The sequence below is a fragment of the Heloderma suspectum genome, chromosome 5, assembly GCF_057233095.1.
Source record: "Heloderma suspectum isolate Gila_16-S chromosome 5, 16-S_ref, whole genome shotgun sequence".
NCBI lineage: Eukaryota > Metazoa > Chordata > Lepidosauria > Squamata > Helodermatidae > Heloderma > Heloderma suspectum.
Window position 1 is genome coordinate 154,669,093 of NC_139462.1, and position 23,012 is coordinate 154,692,104.

The following is a 23,012-nucleotide window of genomic DNA, read 5'->3' on the forward strand; positions in this document are numbered from 1 at the left end:
GCCACCCTTTAAAGTAGCATTACTTTGTTTCATAAGGTAGCATGATAGCCAATTTTTAGCAAAGAAGGATGAAACAGACAATTCCAGAATTGGCTCTTCATTAAACTTATGCAGATTTATGTCAATTTATATTCAAAGCTTTTAAATTCAATTTCTCACTTTTACAGAATGCTAAACCTTATTTATTGAATTCAATTGTAATTTGGAGTCCTAATGATTTGTGACTCTTGCATAACACACTGCATGCAACCAGATCAGTCACTGTAACCACATTTGCATAACTACATTGCCTACATCCAGGGTAGAGCTGCACTCAGAAGCAGATTTCAAACATCACAACTGAAGGCAGGTCTATTGAGCTTCCACCACAAATTGAATGGCTTCTGTCACTTGCTAAATGGAGCAGGGGCAAGAGTTTTCATCCCCTGCAGTATGCAAACCTGTGTGCAAGACTGATCTTTCTGACTATTGTGTCACAGTGATGATTGCCAGAAGTTGAAGTTACAGAATCACACACAATGTGGCAATTGGTACATCACTTTATTATACATTACTTTTAATAAAACAGGTAGTTATCATTTGAAGGATAGCATACATAAATATATTGCATACACCAAAATACAAACTTACCTACTACCATGAGTGTGAATTCAAACCCTCTCTTCACAGACTTTCTATAAACTTGATTGGGGAGATTTGCAAACCCCACATATCCTTCAAGGTTCTTCTGTTGCTAAGATAAAAAATACTTGAAATTAAAATACTGATTTTCCAAAATGATTATGATTTGATATTTGTTATTTGTTATGAAGATTTGTAAAACTGCTTGAAGTACACGTAACACCCTATTTTTAATAGTTTACCAATACCTCACCTTCTATCTCCCACCCCCATTCCCACCCCTGGCAAAGACTTTTAAGTTATAGTCAATCCCATGATTTTTGAACATTTGAGTACACACTGCCAGGGTGCTCTGCATGCATGCAACTTCTTTTCATGGCTAGTGGATGCTGATTGACCCCATGAGCAGAACAGCACTGACTTGGAAGGTAATTCTCAGCTACCAAGCATATTTCCAGATAAAGTGAGTACAGTCATCTCAAATAGGCACAACTTCAGCCATCTGTAAAAATTTGTGGCTTAGGGCACAATTCTATGTGGATTGCCAGCAGCCTATAAATTTGGAGGCTGCCGAGTATCCAATGCAGAGTGGGAGGACAGCAGAGGCGGTCTTCACCTCCGTGCTCCAGCCGCTCTGCATTTCTGCTAGATGGGCAATTTTGCCCATCTAGTGGCAGTGCCTCAGAGCGGGAGAGAAGGAGGCTGGGGCGGCCACTCCATCTCCTCCCCTCCCAAACCCAGGCATCGCCCCATTTTCCCCATCTCCACCCTCTGTTTTCCAAGTGCGGGGAGGTACCTGGCGCAGTTCTTTCCACACCGGCTACAAGGGGGAGATGGCAGGGAGCACAGTTTCCTGGCTCCAAGGCTGGAGCCCTGTTTCTGATCTTGGAGCCAGGACACCAAACTATCCTATGCCCCCTGACCCCAGATGCTGTCTTGGGGGTACAGAATAACTCCCTCCATCATTTGATTGGCCATGGCAAACGCTTCAGAAAAGCATATCAGTTACCCAGGGCCAGGTAATTGGCTGCAACTATTTATTTTGAGCCAGATCTCATTTAGGAAGAACCAGGAGAGTCTCAGCTGTGTGGTTTAAAAACAGTGGGTGGAACAGTATAGTTATGGCTTACTACTATCCATGTAGTAAAATGGGTCGATCCCCAGGGTGGGGAGGGGAGGAGATGGAATGGCCACCCCAAAACTGTCACTTGAGGCACAGGTGAACTCAGTGGCACAGAACACTTTTTATCAGCTTAGGCTGGTATACCAACTACGCCCTTATCTGGACAGAGATAGCCTAGCTACAGTTATCCATGCTCTGATAACTTCTCGTCTGGATTACTGCAATGCGTTATACATGGGGCTGCCTTTGAAACAGTCTAGAAACTTCAGCTAGTCCAAAATAGGGCAGCAAGATTGTTAACAGGGACTGGCCAACAAGCTCATATTACGCTGGTACTTTTCCAGCTGCACTGGCTCCCACTCCATTTCAGGGCCCGATTCAAAGTGCTGGTATTAACATTCAAAGCCCTTAATGGCTTGGGGCCAGGTTATCTGAAGGATTGCTTCCTCCCATATGTGCTTGCCCAGACCCTAAGATCATCCTCAGTGGTCCTTCTCCATGAGTCCCTGCCAAAGGAACGAAGTCAGGTGGCTACCAGGAAGAGGGCCTTTTCTGCTGTGGCACTCCAGCTGTGGAATGAGCTCCCCGGTGAGGTTCGCCTGGCACCTACATTGTATTCTTTCCAGGACCAGGTGAAGACCTTTTTATTTTCTCAGACGTTAGCTTTCTAGTGTTTTAGCTTTGTTGTTTTAAATCTGTATTTTAGATCTCTGCATTGCTGCTAGGTTTTACTCGCCGGTGTGGTGTAGTGGCAAGAGTGGTGGACTGGGAGATCCGGGTTCTAGTCCCCACTCGGCCATGGAAGCTCACTGGGTGACTTTGGGCCAGCCACAGACTCTCAGCCCAACCCACCTCACAGGGTTGTTGTTGTGAGGATAAAATGGAGAGGAGGATAATGTAAGCCGCCTTGGGTTCCTGGCAAGAGGAAAAAAGGCGGGGTATAAATGCAATAAATAAAAAAATAAATTCTGGTTTTATTGTTATATTTGACCTGGGTAAATTCAAAACCCTCCCAGAGAATAGCTACCTTGCTAAAGCCACTTGGATCCCCTGCAACAACAACACATGTAGAGAAAAAAATATAGTTGTCTAGGAATCAGTACTTACAGCTACTTTGTAAACAACGTATTTCCATCATTTCAATGGTCCATGTGTAGAGAGGACACAGCCAAAAGTGATGAATTCCAACAGTTCAGTAAAACCAGGTAGATGCAATATTTCAGCAAGAAAAAGAAAGGAAAAAAGAAGAGTTACTTACGTTTGTTCAGACCACACAATTAACAGTATTTGGTTCTTATAGTACTAATAAGAAATACATATGTATATGCACAGTTCTGGATCTCTTGCAAAACCGTTATGAACAAGAAACTGCTACTAGTGATAGGGCTCTTCTTCAACATGAAAATAATCAGGAACTCCACACAATGCAAATGGCGAATCAATCCTGTGATAAAAACACAATTTCTGTAATTTTCTCTCACCAAGACTCACTAGGCAAAAAAGTTTGAAGGTAGTCAGTGACACAAACTATTCCATAAGGGGAAATCCTCAAATCATACTCCGATTAACTTGAATCAACAAGATAAGCAAGATTTTCAATTGGATAAGCAAGATCAAACGGCTACATGACAGTGGCAATCAGGAGGATAAAGAGTTAATGTTCCACCATCCTCTGTGATGCTCCAGGTGATTGGCACTGCATCCTGTCTGTTTAATGGAAAATCCTCATGAGCTTTATAGTACTTCACTGGTTTTGCTTATTTAACAGCTGTAACATTTGATGTAGCAGGTATATTCCTAATAGTTTGGTTACTTAAAGATATTTAATAAAAATATAAATTGCTTTTCTGCTCATGAGGGCCCTCAAAGTGATGTATAATTTTAAACCCTACAACAGGGTTGGGCAACTGCAGGAGGATCCAGGAACGATCCCCCCCCCCCGGACACCCCTCCCATTTGCAGGCTGCATTACACACAGTACTGCACAGTGCATGGGCACCCCAGAAAAAAAAAAAGGCAGTTCGCTGCCAAAATTTGATGGCAAACCATTCCATAGCACTAAAAGGGTTAAATTTAGCTTGTTTAGGACATCAAAGCAAACCCTTGCACTGGAAATGTAATCAATATATAGAACAGATTTAAAAATACATTACCCCAAGGTTTATTTCCTCCCCCCGCCCATTATTGCAATATATCCTGATGTAACTCTTTTTAGGCAATATGAAAGTACAGGAAAAAGTGGCTGATTAAAGTAAGCCAAATACTTAAGAATAAAAAAATAAAAACTTGTACAGAAATAATATATGGGATATCACGACCTCCTGTGTTCCAATATATGCAGGTTAGATACACGATCAGCAAGTTTCTTGGAAAATATGGTCAACTTGAGAGATGGTACAAAATTTGAGTTGTTCATATTAGTCACTTAGATATGTCTAGAAATACATATTAACAGAAGTGGAAACTAGATTTAATGAATGAGGTATCATCAGATATATGGAGTTGGGAGCATGTACCACAGCAGAACCTGGGAAGTATCCAATACAGCCCACATGGCAGTGGGACCCACAGCTAGAGCAATGGGAACCTACCTATTCCCAAAGCAATCTGAACTTAGTGGAACTGTGCATTTTGAAGGTTGTTGGGGCACCTTCAGTTTGGCAGTCACTAACTTATTCCACTTCACACTAAGACGTATATGTATTTAAATGACATATATGTATTCTCTCAAATACTTGCTAGGGATTACCTGTACACAATTAATTACAACTTTGGAAAATGCCAAGCTTGTGTAATATTGTATTTGCAATTGACATCCATTCATTGTTACTAATGAACTTATGAAACAGAAAATTTTCTGCAAAAAAATTAAGTACTGGAGAACATTTCTGCTTCAGAAAATTTTCTGGCCAACATCACTGAGCAGGGCATGAGAGGTAAAAATGTTTGGTCTATGCTCATTCACAGCTTCATAAACCATGGTTTTCAAAGCTTCAAATGAGTGCCCAAAGTGGACTGATATACAAGTCACCGTTTTATTTATAGAACATCCAGGACATTACCTAGATAAAATGAATGCTTTGGGCTCTGTTCTTTCCGTTTACCCCACCTGCATTTCCTTCCCCCTCTTCTGCTCTCTCTCTGGTGTCACGTTTTCGGACTGTAAGCTCCTTGAAACAATGGCCAGTTCTCCTGTAAAGCCATGCAAACTAATGGGGCTATGCAAATAATTATAATATTCACTGTAGCTATCCATTTGCCCAGATCTAGTAGTGACAATAAAAGGACTACACCTGAGCCCAGAACTGAAGAAAGTAAACACACCTGGATTTATGTGCTTATGACATATTTTTACCTGCTCCCCCAAATATTATACTATTAAAGAACCTAATTCTATGAGATAAGAGTGCACATGTGGTTGAAGCCTCGACGTTTTCCATATGGATCCTAAGCTGTTAAATTCGAGGTATAAAAATTATCACGTATTGACCACTGTCAGCTCATGATGTGCACACAACTTGGGTGTGTCACTGTAGTCTGGAACAGAAAGACTTACTACTCAGTGAAAGTCAGATTTATGCACATTTGCTTTCAAATACTTTGCACTGTTAATACAAATAACATCAGTGCTTCAGTTGCTGCTCCATCCCCATCCAATCTTCCATATTTTGAACTACAGAAAGGTCCAGGTGTTTTTACTTGGTCCACTGCTGACAAGTGAACCAAACTGATCTTCAGCCAGCAGAATGGTGTTATTACAGAAACTGCCTGACATGCTTGCCAGTTGCATCTGAAGACAGAACTGCTCTGTTCAACATGTGATTTCCTGTTCAAGCAGCATATAACCCAAACCAAGAGAGTTCTCCACTCCACTCTTCTGCAATCCAACATAATCCTGTTATACTCCCTAGCAGAAATGTAGAATTTATGAAAAATTTTATGCCATGTAAAAAAAAAATCAGGTTTTTCTCCCCTGAAAAAAATGGACATTTTGGGAGAAATAGGAAAATACTTTTCTTTCGCACTCCTTTCAGATCTAAAGTCACTCTGGGGCACAATCCTATTCCGATGATCATAAGCCTCCAAAATAGGAGGTTTACAGTCATCTTATGCAGGGTGGGAGGAGCAGTGCAGGCGATCTTAAGTTCCCCATCCTCCCACCCTGCATTTTTGCTAGACATGCTTTTTTGCCCATCTAAAGAAAGGATCTCAGAGGGGGAGGGAAGGAGGCTGGCCTCAGGATAGCTCATATCCTGGCCTTTCCAGTTTCCCCACGCACCGAAATGGCCTCTTTTCGCCCTCTCTGAGGTTACGTTCCCAATGGTTCTTTCTGCACCAGCTTTTGGGGGGGGGGGGCAGAGCTCCAATTCCCAGCTCCAAGGTCAGAGCACTGTCTCCGACCTCAGATCTTGGAATCTGAACTATTCTATTGCCTCTCAGATGCTATGTAGGGACCATAGGATTGTTCCCTCCATTACTTTAGAAACATACATTTTATGTATAAGTTGGTTTGATCATAAAATTATCATTAAACCACAGTTCCTCCAATTCAGACACAATGGGGAACCATGTGACTAGTTCAGAAAAATCTTTCAATCTTCTCTCACACACAAACAAGAAGGAAGCGTGCTCACCAAAGCACATTCTCATGACAGGAAACTATGGTTTCTAACTGCATCTGAATCAGGCCCTACAATAGATGCTCAACTTGTCATGGTAGCAGAGCTGTACTTCTGGGTACTAGGAGGAAGGATGGAAGGTCAACTTTCCCATTAAAAATTTCAAAGCTGCAATGTGAAAATATGCAGAACTCTACCAGTCTCATAAGCCCCTAAATTCTCTCATGCAAGCATCCTCCACTGGCAGCTCATTCAGCCCCTTCCATCTATTTACTCCTACACACAATCATGAGCAAGCCTGGATGGAGAACTTACATACCAGCTATACTGCTGAATGCTCCTATAGTACCCCATTACTGGCTGTCAGCACACTACCTCCACACAGTGAGCATAAGCATTTTCCAGGTAGCCAAGGAGACAAATACCACCTTTCGATGGTGCAATCCACAAGTTAAGGCAATACATATTCATAAGAACATAAGAGCCATGGTAGATCAGACCAAGGGTCCTTCTAGTCCAGCTTTCTGTTCACACGGTGGCCAACCAGCTGTCAACCAGGAAACCACAAGCAGGACACGAGTGCAACAGCACCCTCCTGCCCATGTTCCCCAGCAATTGGGACACATAAGCTTACTGCCTCTGGTACTGGAGGTAAGCACATATCCATCAGGAGTAGTAGCCACTGATAGCCTTCTCCTCCAGGTATTTATCTAACCCCCTTTTAAAGCCATCCAAATTGGTGGCCATCACTACATCCTGTGGTAGCAAATTCCATAGTTTATGCGCTGTGTGAAGTACTTCCTTTTACCTGCCCTGAATCTCCCACCAGCTTCATGGGATGACCCTGGGTTCTAGTATATTGAGAGAGGGAGAAAAATGTCTCCCTATCCACATTCTCCACACCATGCATAATTTTGTACACTTTTATCATGTCTTCCCTTGCTCTCCTTTTTTCCAAGCTAAACAAGCCCAGTTGTTGTAACCTTTCCTTATACAGGAGATGCTTCAGCCCCTTGATCATTTTAGTTGCCCTTTTCCAGCTCTACAATATTTTTAGGTATGGTGACCAGAACTACACACAGTATTCTTAAGTGTGGTCACACCACAGATTTGTATAAACGCAGTATGATGTTGGCAGGTTTATTCTCAATTCCCTTCGTAATTATGCCTAACATGGAATCTGCCTTTTTTACAGTGGCTGCACACTGGGCTGAAATGTTCATCGAGCTGTCCCCCACAACCTGAAGATCTCTTTCTTGGCTGGTCACCCCTAGCTCAGATCCCATCAGGTTATGCTTGAAGTTGAGATTTTTTTTGCCCCAACGTGCATCACTTTACACTTGCTTACACTGAACCACATTTGCCATTTGGATTCCCGTTCTCCCAGTTGTGAAGAGCTCCAAAAGGATCTCTCCAAATCCCTTTTTGTGTTAACCACCCTAAGTAATTTGGTGTCATCCGCAAACTTGGCCACTGCTCACTCCTAATTCCAGACCATTTATGAACAGGCTGAAAAGCATTGGTCCCAACAGAGATCTCTGTGGGACCCCACTATATACATCCCTCCATTGGGAGAATTTACCACTTATTCCCGCTCTCCGCTTTCTGTTCTTTAACAAGTTACTGATCCATAAGAGGACCTCTCCTCTTATTCCATGACTGCTAAGTTTGCTCAGGAGTCTTTGGTGAGGGGCTTTGTCAAAAGCCTTTTGGAAGTCCAAGTAAACAATGTTTACCAGATCACCCCTGTCTACATGTTTACTGATACTCTCAAAGAACTCTAAAAGGTTAGTGAGACAGGACTTAGCTTTGCAGAAGCTGTGTTGATTCTTTGTCAGCAGGGCTTGTCCTTCTATATGCTTACTAATTCCATCTTTAATGATGTTTTCAACCAACTTACCCAGAACAGATATTAAACTAACAGGCCTGGAATTTCCCAGATCCCCCCCCCCCCCGGATCCCTTTTTGAAAATTGGTGTTACATTGGCCATCTTCCAGTCCTCTGGTATAGAGGCTGATCTTAGGGACATGTTGCATATTTTGGTTAGAAGATCAGCAACTTCATATCTGAGTTCTTTGAGAACTCTAGGATGGATACCACCTGGGCCCAGTGACTTATTTCCTTTCAATTTATCAATAAGGTTGAGAACTTCATCTTTTGTCACCACTGTTTGCCTCAGTTCCTCAAGACTCCCTTCCTGAAAACATCAGTTCAGGCACAGGTATCTGTCCTATGTCTTCTGCACTGAAGACGGATGAAAAGAATTCATTCAGCTTCTCTGCAATCTCCTTGTCCTCCTTCAGTACTCCTTTAAATCCATTCTCACCCAATGGTCCAACTGCCTCCCTTGCTGGTTTTCTGCCTCTGGTATATTAAAGAAGTCTTTATTGTTGGTCCTGGTATTGTTAGTGAAGCTCTTCAAAATGCTTTTTTGCAACTCTTATTGTCTGCTTGCATCGCCTTTGTGCAAGCTTGTGCTCCCTTTTGTTTTCCTCACTTGGGCAAGACTTCCATTTTCTGAAAGAAGCCCTCTTTTCTCTAATAGCTCCCTTGGCACTGCTCCTTAAGCATGCCAGTGACCTCTTGGACTTGGTGCTACCTTTCCTAACCTGTGGTATACATTTTAGCTGAGCTTCTATTATTGTGGTTTTGAGTAACCGCCAAGCATTTTGAAGGGGTTTAACCCTTTCAACTCCCCCTTTCAAATTCCTTTTTACCAGTTCCCTCATTTTAGAGAGGTTTCCTCTCTTTAAGTCAAATGTGACCGTGTTGGATTTCCTGGGCACTTTTCCACTTAAATATATATTAAATCTGATAGCACTGTGGTCACCATTTCCAATTGGTTCAACAACATTAATATCACTTCCAATAAAATCCAGGGTTGCATCCCCTCTGGTCAGCTCCTTTAGGGCATCAAGAAATGTAACCTCTTTGCCATGACTGGAATATGCAGTCATTATTACAACACTTCCTCATTTGGAGGCCTCCCTGATTTCATTTTCCATCTCAAGGTCACCCTGAGCATTCTGGTCTGGGTGACAATAGCACCTTCCTAGCACTAAATTAGTTTTGGAGCCTTGTATTGTCACCCACAGTGCTTCTGTGGAAAAGTCTACCCTTTTTAGGTGTTCTAGTCTGCTCGACAGTATGCTTTCTTTGATGTACAAAGCAACACCTCCCCCAGTACACCCTTCCCTGTCCTTCCTATAGAGTTTATATCTAGAGATGACTGTATCCCAGTGGTTCTCTCTATTCCACCAGGTTTCTGTAACACCCACTATGTCTAGCTTCTCCTTTAAAACCAAGCACTCCAACTCTCCCATTTTGGCTCAGAGGCTTCTAGCATTTGCATAGAAACACCTATACATAATGTCCCTGCCCAGATGCCTCTGGTGTGTGCATCTTTCACTATGGCACTTTGGCCTGTCTGATTGGCTATCATGTTCTACCATATACTCATGGCCTAATTCCTTCCCTTCTACATTTGGGCAATCGAAAACATTTTCATCTTCACTCCCTTCAGATGATTCAACCTGAAATGGATGCTTCCGAGCTCATGTCAGCTTTCCCCCTGGGTTTAGATTAAAAGCTGCTCTGCCACCTATGTTTAGCACCAGCAGTCTGGTTCCATTTTGGTTCAAGTGGAGCCCATCCCTCTTGTATGGGCCCAGCTTGTCCCAAAATATTTCCCAGTGCCTAACAAATCTGAACCCCTCCTCCCTGCACCACCTTCTCAATCATGCATGGAGACTCCTCAGCTTCGCCTGCCTAGCTGGCAATGTGCGTGGAACAGGTAGCATTTCAGAGTAAGCCACCTTATTGGTCCTGGATTTCAACCTCCTGCCTAGCAACCTAAATTTGGCTTCCAGGACCTCACAACTACATTTTCCAACAGCGTTGGTACCAACATGGTCCACGACCACTGACTCCAACCCTGCACTATCCTAGGCTATCTAGACAGCACATGATATCCGCAACCTTTGCATCAGGAAGACAATTCACCATGCCGTCTATACACCCATCACAAACCCAGCTGTCTGTGTGTCTAATGATCGAATCTCCCACTACCACAAGCCCACCTCCCCCCAGAGGCACATCCTCTGTGCAAGACGATATTTGCTCGTCTTCTGAAGAATGGCTCCCTTCTAAGGGATCATTTCCCTCTTCCTCGGAATGATGCCCTCCTTCCCCAAGACCCGCATTCTCTGTGAAAGCATAGGAGCTGTCACCCTGGGAGTGGGACACTGCTAATAGGTCCCTGAAGGTCTCATCCACCAACCTCTCTGCCTCTTTTAGCTTCTCCAGGTCAGCAACCTTGGCCTAAAGGGAAAGAACATGTTCCCTGAGAGCCAAGGGCTCATTAAACTGAGCACACACCCACAACCTCTGTCCAGCAGGCAGAAAGTCATACATGTGGCACTCCAGCAGGCGCCCCCACACCCCTGCTGGCTTTCTACCTACATAACTGTTTTTTATTTGGGTGTGTTTTACTTGGAAAATTTCATGTTAGTAGGAGAAGGTGGATTATTTATAGTTATTTACTTACAGTTACATACTGTGAGTAGGGAGGGGAGAGTCAATTGTCTTGGCTTCCTCACCCTGAAGCTAAACTTGCACAGTTGCTTAACTTGCTTGTTTGCTGACCCTTTGTCACTGGGGCTCAGAGAGATGGCTCCCTTGCAAACCTGGCTCCTTATATAAATAGGAGCAACTGGCCCTACAGCCAATCTGATTGGAGAGCCTCGTTTGAAAAGCAAGGGAGGCTATTGTGTGAACTCCTGATCAGCACTCCTGATATTCAAGATATGTGGGTGGCTGCGGATATGTACACATGCATCCTTGTCCCTATATACTAATCCCCAGCATATGGGAAACAAACAGAACGAATTTGAACTCTTAATACAGGAGGGAAATTATGACTTGGTAGGTGTAACTGAAACTTGGTGGGATGACTCTCATGACTGGAATACAGCAGTTGAAGGATATAACTTGTTCAGAAAGAACAGAAGGAACAAAATGGGAGGTGGAGTTGCACTATATGTTAAAAATACATATCTTTGCACAGAAACACAGGAGGACGAGCTTGGTAGCCCTATCAAGCGCATCTGGGTTAAAATAAATGGAGCAAAGAATAAAAGGAACATGGTGGTGGGAGTCTACTACCAGCCACCCAATCAAGGAGAAGACAAGGATGAAACTTTTGAAAAGCAAATAGCCAATGTTTCAAGGAAGCAAGATGTAGTAGTAATGGGGGACTTCAATTTCCCCGATATTTGTTGGGAGACAAATACTGCAAAATATGGCCCCTCCAAGCAATTCCTGACTTGTGTTGCTGATAACTTCCTCTAGTTCCTTCCTCCACTTTCTGTAGGAGGATCAGCTATCCTTGACTTGATTCTAACCAAAAGAGATGACTTAGTGGATAAAGTAGAAGTTACGGGAACTCTGGGGGAAAGTGACCATGTTATACTTGAGTTCTTGGTTCTAAAAGAAGCAAAAGATGAATGTAGCCAAACGTGTACCCTGGATTGAAAGCTGATTTTAATAAACTCAGAGCAATAATAAGTCAGGTCCCATGGCAAGCGACTGTAATGAGAAAAGGAGTCCAAGATGGGTGGAAGTTTTTAAAAAAGGACATTCTAAAGGCACAATTGCAAACAATGCCAACAAGAAAAAAAGGCAGAAGACAACAGAAGAAGCCAATGTGGCTTCACAAAAAGCTTAAAGATGACCTGAAAACAAAAAAGGACACATATAGGAAGTGGAAGGCCAAGCAACAAAGGAAGAGTACAGGCAGGTAGCACAGAATTGCAGGGATGGCGTCAGGAAGGCTAAAGCTGAGAACGAGCTGAGGTTAGCGAGGGATGCTAAAAAAAACAAAAAAGGCTTTCTTCAGATACGTGCACAATAAAAGACAGAGGAAAGAAATGGTGGTTCAACTATTAAATAAGGATGGCAAAATGATAACAGATGACAAAGAAAAGGCAGAAGTGCTCAATTCCTACTACGGCTCAGTCTTCTCCTGAAAGAGGGTCTATGACCCCCGTGGCAAAGTACAGGCTGAAGGGGCAGATTTGCAGCTTGAGATTGATAGGCAATAGGCATATGGTCAAGGAACACCTAGTTACATTGAATGAGTTCAAATCTCCAGGGCCAGATGAACTACATCCTAGAGTAATAAAGGAACTGGCAGAAGAGCTCTCAGAACCACTGCCTATTATCTTTGAGAAATCATGGAGGACGGGTGAAGTGCCAGATGACTGGAGGAAGGCTAATGTTGTCCCTATCTTCAAAAAGGGTAAAAAGGAGGAACCCGGGAACTACAGACCAGTCAGTCTGACATCAATCTCTGGGAACATTCTGGAGCAGGTTATAAAGCAATCGATCTGTAAGCACCTTGAAAACAATGCAGTGATTACTCGAAGAGGTAACAAGCGGGGTACCGCAGGGCTCAGTCCTGGGCCCAGCGCTCTTCAACATTTTTATTAATGACTTGGATGACGAGGTGCAGGGAATGCTGATCAAATCTGCAGATGACACAAAATTGGGCAGGATAGCTAATACCTTGGAAGACAGAAGCAAAATTCAAAGTGATCTGGATAGACTGGAGCGCTGGGCAGAAAACAACAGAATGAAATTTAGTAGGGATAAAGGTCAATTTCTGCACCCAGGAAAAAGAAACCAAAAGCACAATTACAAGATGCGGGATACGTGGCTCAACCACACTACAAGTGAGAAGGATCTTGGAATTGTTGTCGATCACAAGCTGAATATGAGCCAACAATGTGATGCGGCTGCAAAAAAGGCAAATGCTATTTGGGGCTGCATTAATAGAAGCATTGCTTCCAAATCCCAGGAAGTACTCATTCCCCTCTACTCAGCACTGGTTAGGCCTCATCTGGAGTACTGTGTCCAGTTCTGGGCACTGCACTTTAAGAAGGATGCAGACAAGCTGGAGAGGGTTCAGAAGAGGGCAATGAAGCTGATCAGGGGACTAGAAACAAAGCCCTATGAAGAGAGACTGAAAGAACTGCACCCCATGAGCCATACATTTGGATGACCTCCATGTATGGGTACAAATTTAGACCCGAGTTACTACAAATCAGAGATACTAACAGCCTGATTTATAACGGATGGGAGTGGGGGAATAGAATCCTTTTGTAGCTAAATAAGTCAGAATTCCTTGCTGATTTACTGCAGTTATGTACCAGTAGCTCCTTATCTGGAACACTGCCCTACATCAATGGAGATCGGATCTAGAATGTATATTTACAATGGATTGGATCTACACTAAGATACACTTAAATCCCATGTTGCCCAATTATACTTGTTTTGAGCTGGTTTGGATGCAACACTGATCACCAAAGCATCAATGTACAGCCACAATTCCTATGCTTTCCCACTACATAACACGCAAACCAAAGAAAACCCATGCAAGAACAAGAAGTAGAGACTTCAAAATATGGGTTGGATCCAATAGTATCATTCCACCACTGGAGGAGAAACCACTGACAGAATGGATTTTCCCTCCTCCCTGCAGCTCCCCACATACCCCCCAAATGTGCTCTGGGAGGTTGGGGGAACCTTTGGAGCAAATTTGGGAGGATGCGAGGGGCTGCAGGGGGAGGAGAGGATGGGGAACTCCTGTTGCACAAATGGATTTGTGTGGTTTTAGATCCAAGCTAATGAGTGGAAGACAAAAATGGTACTAAATACAAAAGAAAAGATGTTATCAACTGTTACAGAGAGACCAGCATTTTTTTTTTATTTTCATCCTTTTCTCAACTTCACAGTAAGCAGATGTTCTGAGTGGACAGGTAGGTGCTAGAACAAAGATGAAGCTGCTTAGCTGCCTGAAGAGACATCATTATAGTAGTCATTAATTTGCTGTCAAATATAAGCCCTCAAAGCTTATTATACTTGTAAGAAGTAGTTGAGAATACTTCTAACTCAAAAGCATGCAGATGCTTTCCCCTTTTACAACTTGCTCTTTCTGAGCATTTGACACACACAGCATAGTAACCTGCTTGACACCTCCACATACTTTAAAAAAAAAATGCTTTTGAAGTTGGAAAATGTAACCAATATCCTAAAAATTGCTAGCAACTTCAGCAGAAATTCAACGGTGCTAATAACCTTGTAAGTCAAATGTCTGGATTTTTAAGGAATGCAATTTGTATCACACTTGGAAAAGAGTTCATTTGTATAGATTTTGTAGCAGGAAAATGTGATACTATCAATACAGCTCTAATGATGGAGAGTCCAAGGCTGTATTCATACCACAGTTGTTAAAACTGGTTTACTCTTTCCATATTTCAGCACTTGTCAATAGTGAATTTAACAGATTTAGTTAATGCTGTTACTTCCTTTGCAAACTCTCTGCTAGGATGAAGCCACATATGACACCAAGAAACATGTATACTGAACTGAACTAGCATGATACTGCCCTTGTTCCTTGCAAGACAGCTGAAGATAGCCTTTTCACAGCATGAAGCACATATGGGAGCAATCAAGAGCAATGTTGGAGTAGTTACTCCAGTAAGTAGACATGCAATATGGAAGTAACTATGAACTCACCAATTCAAATGTACTTGAATATTATACAAGTCATACAAAGCCTTTCTGTACAAACAGGCAAAATCACAGGGAGCTGTAGTTTTAAGCAATCCTGTGGGGATAGCTGGCCACCTCTGAACTCAGAGGCAGCCAGCTATCCAGTGCAAGATGGCTGATTTCATTTGTCTAGCCAGGGCGCCTTGGAGCAGGGGGGAAGCCGGACAGTGCATAGGAAGCAACATACCAGTGCTTCCGCTGTTCCTGCCCCACCCCCAGGAAACTCCCTTTTCAGCCACTCTGCACTGCTCTTCCAAGCGTGGACCTGGGGAACGATCCATACTTCCTACAAGGCGGCAGAGGAGGGGGCAGGGAGTTGGTTTTCTGGGAACCGAGCTTGGAGTACTGGCTCCAAGCTCAGTTCCCATAAACCAAAAAATCCTATGGCTGTCTAGATGGCGTCTAGCGGCCATGGGATTGTGCCCTTAGACAAGTGGCTAATATAAAAATAACTGTTGTGCCTATGTCTAAACAGATGAGATCAGTTTGTATACATATTGACAAGCATTCTACCTCTATCAAGGTATGTGCAAAAAAAGTCATATCTGAAGATTCCCATTTGTATTCTAGGTATTTCTTAGTAAAGGCGCTTAATGATATAGTCATTAAGATATATTTACCACAGATCCTGGTATTTACGCTGGATAAGATTACAGTTGATACACACACCCCTCAGGATGTAGTACATGATATATTGTTTCTTGCTTGTGATTTGTATCAAATTATACTCAGATGGTTACTGCTGGAATTACACATTCCCCACGCACAAATTCTATTTTTAAATTAAAAAAACCCTTTTGACACCTCTCCCTCTTCCTCCATCCCTCTCTCTGACACACACACACACACACACACACACACACACAGCAAGTCTATTTACTTGCAAGATCAGTGCCCAAAACTTCTCAAAAGCATGAGCTGGTAGTTACTAGCCAGAACTACTTCCCATTACATGGGAAGTAATTGCTTCATAAATATTCATAATCTAAGATCTAAACAAACTACAGTACTTTAGTGAGAAAGCATTCTGGTAAGAAGCACAAAGGTCTGAAGAATGTCTTGACTTCTAAATACATTTTCTAATAGAGCAATCCTATCCATGCCTACTCAGAAGAAGCAAGTCCCACTGAGTGCAATGGAGCTTACGTTCAAGTAAGTATGGATGGGCCTTCAGCCTAAATGTACTTGGTCATGGTACCCTGTGTAACAGAGGCATGTGCAGAAAGACTGGTAAGTATCTGGGGATGAGATGCTACGCTTAGCTGAGAACTGGTCTTGCATACACTGTACTGCTAAAGCTACAAATGTAGGCCAAAGGTTATGCCTCCTGAAAGTCAAGAACTCCCACTTTGCCCTACAGATGAATCTGAAGACTAGAAGGACTGTATCTTTAATCTTTTTAAAGCAGCCTCCAATTAAGACATTAGCAAGCCTGTCAGAAGAGTAAGATTCCTAACTATATGTGATTTAGTGATTTCAGGAACATAGAATATATCAATATTTAGATATTTCAGCATCCCTCCACAGTCATAATGGTGTAGTTGCCACCAGGAATATTTTATCATTGAAAATAAAAAAAAAGTTGGTTGAAAAGATAACATAGAAACATGGTCCACAAGGAATATCCCCAGCAATTAAGGCTTAGTTATAACATTCCTGCTTTAACACCTATGTAAAACATTAAAATGCAGAAGATATACGTAATGCATGCAATGCTGCAATATAGTCTATTTTATAGATTAACAAATTATGTCCCAATTAATTCTTTTGTACAGTTTATAAACTCAGAAAAGCATAGACTGTTAGGAAAACCCATCCACTACATTAAAGTGGAATGGGGGTGTAAAGGAATAAATGGGATGGGTGGGTACCTACAGTGTATATCTGGTAGGTATATCAGGGTGAGCAATGGACAGCCTTTAGCCTAATCTCAAAAGCCCACTGCAAGCAATTTGTTCTGATCTGTGGCAAGAGAAATCTGTCCCTCTGACAGCCTGCTTACCAAGTAGGAAAAAGAGAGTAAAACAATAGGAAGCAAAATGAGGATAGCAGCATTCCTATCTAACCAAAGGTTCAACTGGGAACCCTTGTGGACCTGAATCAGCTCAGTCACCTTGTTTGATGCATATAGCTAAGTCATGACTCTGCAAGAAAAAGATCAGCTAGGAGGTTGCTTCCTCCCTCTCAGCCAGCCAGCCAGCCAGCCAGCATACTCTGTCCCAACAGCCAGTTGCCCTGGAACTGCAAAAGGGAAGCACTCTGGCCTCTGACACCTGCCAGAAAACTAAAAGAAGATGGCATGTGTATGTGCCTTTTGTTCGTTTGTTTAGCTTTGTATTTTTATTTATTTATTGTATTTTTATCCCGCTCCTCAGCCAAAAAAGGCTCCCAGAGCAGCTTACAATCAATGAACAAAGAAGACAATTGTATTATTACAATTGGCTATAGGCCACCTTGAGGAGCAATAAGACAGTGGGATGTAGGTGTTGTAAATACAAATACATATATACAAAGGTTATCTTTTCATTTGGTGGAACAGCATATTTTGTTTCACAGGATATCAAGACAATCTCGACAACAAGACCTAATAGCCTAGTTGGTAGAGGGTTCCCTCCTCGATCCAACCCATTTGTATTGTATATAGAGTCCGTACTGGGTGAGATTAAGATTGTGTTAATGAATGTAATTCAAATAAACTATTGCATCTTTTGATAGAATGTTCCCAGTTTCCTCTAAGCTAATTAAGATTTTGGCTTTGCTCTGTACGCTTATTACAACAGAAGGCAAAACTGTATGGAAGTATCTTAAAGAAGGGTCAAAAACCTGCCCAAACACAGGGGTGGGGTTGACCACTGTATTCCACTTTGATGCTCATTTACCTACTAGCTACCCTTCCTGGTGGGATAAAAGAATACCACAGTGACAGGAGCGGAAGCATAAATTTTGCCTCAAAAATGGTATCCTCTGAACCAACAAAACTGCATTTCTTTCTGCTACCATCCGGTAAAGGCAGAAGTACAGCACAAAGCAGTGTTGGGGCAAAAATATTCCAACCCTTTAATATTCGTATTCTATTCTCTCCTTCCACCCCCACCACATTAACACCACTGGAAATCCTACTTTCAACAGCAGGAGAATAAGCCCTGAATGTAATTTTTTTTACTTGCAAGTAGTGAGGTACATTTTCATCCCTTAGTTGCAAATATTCTATAAACACCCAGATGCTCTCCCCCTCCTGTCCACCAGCTAGTTACATTGTGAATCTGTCAAAGCTAGCCAGGTATTTGCTGCTTCTACAAGTCACTTTACCAGGATTCTTGGCTTGTTACGCCACAACATATATGAGGTGCAGCTGGTGCACGGGTTCTCTCCTGTATTACTTCTCCCACTCGTGTGAGCACATAAACAAACCAGACGTAGTTGGCCTAGTTCAGCCTTTGCCAACCTGGCACCCTCCAGGTGTGACGACTACAACTATCATCCCCAACCAGCATGGCAAATGGGGATGACGGACAGTGTACTTCTACACATCTGGAGGGTGACAGGTCCAGGAAGGTTGGCTTAGCATCATGTCCAAACCCAAGATCCTGGCTTCTTTCTCTCAACCCTGGCTTCTTTCTCTCAACCCTGGCTTCTTTCTCTCAACCCTGGCTTCTTGTTGGCTTACGCATTCTGGAAGAAACCAACCAACCATGTTTTGGTGTGTTTAACTGCTTGTGTGAGTGGAAGGAGCAAAACAGGAGCAAATGGGGTGTGTGCACTAGCACACTGCTTATTCAAGGTAAGTCTGGAATCCTGGCTTATTATGTGTGAACGCAGAACTGACTAGGAGATTCTAATGTGAGTCAATATAGAGAAAATATGGTGCATACCTTGCAAAGGCAAATACTGTCCTGGTCCAAGCACTCCAGTCCCCTCCCAACCATCAATGCCCCAAAACCTGACTTGGCAAAGAAACAAGTGCCCAGAACCTGACAATATCCAAACTGTGGATTGAAGTAGAAGTTAGCAGGTGCCAGACGCAAAGTGATACAGAATTGGACTGAAGTAGCCTGACAATCTAACATAGCAGAGCAGAAGCAGCAAAATAAATGGCAGCATCCTTGATACTTCAGAAGGCATTTATGCTATGCATCTGTTCAGCACTTATGCATGGTGCCTATTAACACTGCAATTGTACTTCCTTAATAGTCTATATTACCAGATATACTGCCATTAGATATAGTTGAATTTCATATTTTAAGTTGTTCACCCCAACTGTACAGTCTTTGTAATCATCTTTAGTTATTTCCAATGAGTTAATTTTAATTTAATTTTAATTTAATTTTAAAGCCAATTCACTATTCACTATGTTATAATCACTTATGTGATCTTCATCCTGGAATCCACCAGGGATTTTTAGATACAAACTGGACTTCCCCCCACAACACCCCCATAGTTTCCTTCCCCCTCCCCACCCCCATCAAAGCTAGCATTAAAAAATTAATAAAAATAAGAGACACCAGTCATCCTAAAGCATGCTACAGGTCAATGACCTATTTAGGTCTTGTTCCCAGATTATGAAGATGTTACAGAAAAGGGTCTTTATGCATATTTTAAAATGTTCAATTCCACAGAGGGCCATGGAGGTTAGCCAGAAATGCCAAGTGTCAAACAAAGGAGGCTGGGGAATAAACAGTAGCATGCTATTCAGTATTACTCAGTTACTTACTAAAACTCCTTGAACAGCTCCAAAATACTGAAGTCAGATCCTTAATACCATCTGTGAGTTATATACTGTGAATTACATAAAACCTACCAGTGTAATACCAACTGGAAGCACAGATCAACAAGATGACCCAAACCACACTGAACTGAAAAACCATTCTCTTCAATTTAAGTTAGGCTTCTGAAACTATAATCCTAAACACTCTTATTAGGGAGCAACTCCCACTGAATTCAGTAGGAATTACTTCTAAATAAACTTGCCTAGGATCATGTTGTGGTCTTAAAAGGTAGAAAAGAGTTTACATACAAAAATATGCATCAGGTTCACCATTTTGTCAAGAAAAAATACATCCCCAGTAAATTTCATTAATAATGCCCCAGAAGGAAGGAGGCTAAACAATAATTAAAGGTAAAGGTGTCCCCAACCAGTCGTGTCCGACTCTAGGGTGCGGTGCTCATCCCCGTTTCTAAGCCGAAGAGCCAGCGCTGTCCGAAGACGCTTCCGTGGTCATGTGGCCGGCATGACTGAACACCAAGGTGCACGGAACGCTGTTACCTTTCCCGCCGAGGCGGTACCTATTTATCTACTTGCAATTTCTTGCTTTCGAACTGCTAGGTTGGCAGAAGCTGGGACTGAAGACGGGAGCTCACTCCGTCACGCAGCACTCAGGTCTCGAACTGCTGACCTGCCGACTTTCCAGTCTGCAGTTCAGCGTCTTAACCACTAAGCCACCACGTGAAATTCATAATTCAAGTATTAAATTGCAGAAGCTGTTCTCCCATTCATAGGTTCAAACAAAGTAAATTCCACAGCCTCTTCAACACATTTTACTAGCAAAGCTACTCATACAGCTCTATAGTAGAAGTGACACCTTCAGACGTCATGATTCAGGTTCAATGCTGGATCTAGGTACAGCCGGGGGGAGGGGGGGTTAAGGGGCACATATTTCCATCAATTGCCTTTTCCTAAGGGTGCAAGCTCTGGCTTGGCTCACGTGCAAGCAGGAAAAATGTTGAGCCAACTTGTTGGCACTAAGCTGGATTCCCAGATTCAGGATGCAATACAGACTTTAGCACCTGGTGCCCCCAGAACTGAACTACAATTCCCATAATATATGACCATCGGCCATACTGACTGCGGCTTATAGGAGCTATAGTCCAAAAATATGGAAGGCACCAGGTTGCCTAACCCAGCTTTAGACCAAAAGAGAAGGAGCTTCAGTAATCTTCTGCTTGGGATAGGGACTCAGCTTGAGCCTACTCAGTAACAGCAATTGAGACAAAACCCAGCACATGAAGTTCCACTACCAACCTGATCTCCAGAATATAACTGCCTCCAGATAATGGGGATTTGTGTTTCCTTAAAATCGTGTATATTTTTAGACCTATGACTGCTGTTCATATCAACAAGGACTTTTGCAGTCCTTTTTTCCAAGGACTGAACTACAGGTGTTTTATTACGCAAGTTTGATAGACAAGCACACCGCTACTAAAATATTAGAAAACATCCAATGTTTAGAACAAGCATATTATTGCAATATGGATCAGTCTAGGCAACAATTCAAGATAAATCAGGTGAAAAATAACTAAAATCCAGTTCACATAACCGAGTATAAAATATTGCTGTAATTGGAACAAATGTTGTGATAAAGACTCCCTGCATCTGCAAAAGGAACAGTTGAAACCATAGTGCAAGCAAGACAGGAGTTAAAATGGGGTCAGAACCATGGAAGAAACAATTTAAATCCTAATGGGGCTAAAAGTTACTAGCTATTTGCTCAGGGTCAACTGTTATTCACAATGAGAGGCCATCTTCAAGGCTACATTAACACATAGCATTTTGAATATGCTTACCTTTTACATAAAGTTGTCGAGATCAGAGGCCACAAGCACAATGCATGACACTTGCAAACAAACCAGACTGTTTGGCTTTGTGGATGTAATGAACAGGATGTGGTCTTAAAAGTATGTTTTAGAGATCTACTACATACATTGATTCATCTTCAAGATGGTTTACATCTTTTATGTTCCCTAGCTAGGCATTCTGCAAGTCAACACGCTTCTTAAGAAACTTGACTTCCAGGGACTAGTCCAAGACCTATCTTAGAATACCTTATACTAGAGCTTATACGAGCTGAATTTCTAATTTTAATGTGAATAATTATTTTATGCTAACTTGACTTTATTATATTGTATACACTCATTGTGACATATAGGTGTTGGACTTGCTTTTTTAAATTCAGTCTTAATATTAGCACAGAGGTGTAATGAGCTGCCAGAGCAGACTTCCCAGAGAAGTAGCAACAACTTTCAGGCAAGGGCCTATACCCCTTCAGCTACTACAACAATCTTCCTCTGCTTGGAAATATGTTTCAGGCTGCACTCTCATTAAAGGATGGTAGGCTACAATAACAACTTTCCAACCCAAGATTCCATGCTTCCAGCAGTATGGTGCTTTGAGAAGCAAGCAGCTTTGCCTGAAATCACAGAGCATTCTAGCCCACTGAGTTTGCTACGCTAGGCATGAGTGGGGAGCAGCTTCACCTGCTCCTCCTGAAGTTCCCATGTGACCAAGCAGAACGGACTAGGGGATCCATAATGTACCTCTTCCCCCTCCCCTAATACTATGACATGCAGTGCTGGATTCCCATGATCAAACAGTTATGCACCACATGCAAATACCTGGTCACGTGCCAACATAATCACACTATCATATGCTTTTGATCTTTTGCTCAACTGAATCCCAAACCAGAAATCTCTGAACAAATTTCTGGACAAATGCTGAACAAAGTCTTCAGAAAGAACAAACTTTTACTCATGGTGTGCAAAGAACTGCACAAATTTCAAAGCCTTTTTAAAGGACATCCCTTACTCTATCACATGCCAGTGTTTATACTTTTACAAAATATGGATAGGGCCATTTAGGATGCTGATAATCCCATTTCACTAATCTAATGGGATAAATTCAATGCTTGACAACTTGTATTTGAAAGCATCAGTAATCCACACTGAACATGCTTAGTGCAAGTCAGGTGCTACAAAGAACTGAGACCCTCTATCAAGCTCAGTTTAAACCCAGGTACATGATGAGTTACCAAAGGCCAGTTTAACCAAAGACTTGGGATGGATCATGCTCTGTTGGAGTGTCAGGAGGACACTCGAGGATTGCTCTTATTTCAACACTAGGTTATTAGGTCAGCTGCAGATAGCAACCTTTCTGTATAGTCTTATAATCAGATTTTTGGTTGCTCTTTGTAGTTTGCATAATACATACAACGCCAAGGAATATCTGTGTATGGTTTTCCTACTATGAAAACTAAAAACTAAA

At 42.2% G+C, this 23,012-nt stretch overlaps 1 protein-coding gene across 6 annotated transcripts in view; it reads right to left on the bottom strand.

Moving 5' to 3' along the window:
• Positions 1 to 23,012, bottom strand: part of SEPTIN7 (septin 7) — an 82,586-nt gene that overhangs the window by 56,816 nt on the left and 2,758 nt on the right. For 2 of the 6 annotated variants that reach the window (XM_084857882.1, XM_084857879.1), the window contains exons 1-2: positions 2,772 to 2,853; positions 631 to 733 (exon numbers count right to left, since the gene is read on the bottom strand). In XM_084857882.1, coding sequence (XP_084714008.1) covers positions 631 to 640 — 10 coding nt within the window. In that variant the 5' untranslated portion in view covers positions 641 to 733; positions 2,772 to 2,853. Of the gene's footprint in view, positions 1 to 630; positions 734 to 2,771; positions 2,854 to 23,012 lie in introns of those variants that run through there. The other 4 variants (XM_084857881.1, XM_084857878.1, XM_084857880.1 and 1 more) reach the window with 2 other exon arrangements.